Here is a 614-nt window from a genome sequence, read left to right as displayed (position 1 = left end):
GCAATACTGAAGTAGTCTACAAATCTGCACCTCCGACTCAGATAATTCCGTCCATGTCGCCTTACTAGCATACTAATTAGCACATAAATGTTCTGAAAAATATGTACAAACCATTATAAAAATATGTACAAACCACTTGAATAAAACGGATTAAGTTCTGATGAATGGAATACCTCGGTACTGACCCAATTTTTTGGCTGCGCCAACGACAGGAAGAACTTATTTGAGACATGGATCCCAATAACAATTTCGAATTCCCTGAAATTTGAGAACAAACCAAAAGTCAATATTAAACATTTGACAGTCCAAGAAATTTATACAGTATATCCAAACAACTTACTGTGCCGGTTTCTCGCGGAGAATTGACTGAAACTCTTGAAACTGCGCTTTCTCCAAGTCTGCTAAGGGCGTATATTTGGGTTTCTTGCAGCTTTGGAAAAGCTTCTTCAATCTCTTGTGTGGGGTGTACACTCCTCCAATCTTTGTTGAACGTCTCGGAACACGCTTCGTCTGGAGGTCATCTTTTTTTGTTGAGCTTATTGGAATACATTTCCCTTCTAGCTCTGCTTTTTTTTAATGACCTAGTCAGATATCGACTCAGCTTCGAATTCCCT

General features: G+C 38.9%; 1 protein-coding gene across 1 annotated transcript in view; it reads right to left on the bottom strand.

Moving 5' to 3' along the window:
- The window catches only part of LOC106303147, a 3,390-nt gene that overhangs the window by 342 nt on the left and 2,434 nt on the right, over positions 1-614 (bottom strand). The window contains exons 3-4 of the mRNA XM_013739490.1: positions 341-563; positions 174-258 (exon numbers count right to left, since the gene is read on the bottom strand). Coding sequence (XP_013594944.1) covers positions 174-258; positions 341-563 — 308 coding nt within the window. The remainder of the gene's footprint in view (positions 1-173; positions 259-340; positions 564-614) is intronic.

This window comes from Brassica oleracea, chromosome C7 (assembly GCF_000695525.1).
Source record: "Brassica oleracea var. oleracea cultivar TO1000 chromosome C7, BOL, whole genome shotgun sequence".
Lineage (NCBI taxonomy): Eukaryota > Viridiplantae > Streptophyta > Magnoliopsida > Brassicales > Brassicaceae > Brassica > Brassica oleracea.
This window is presented reverse-complemented; position numbering and strand designations above follow the sequence as displayed.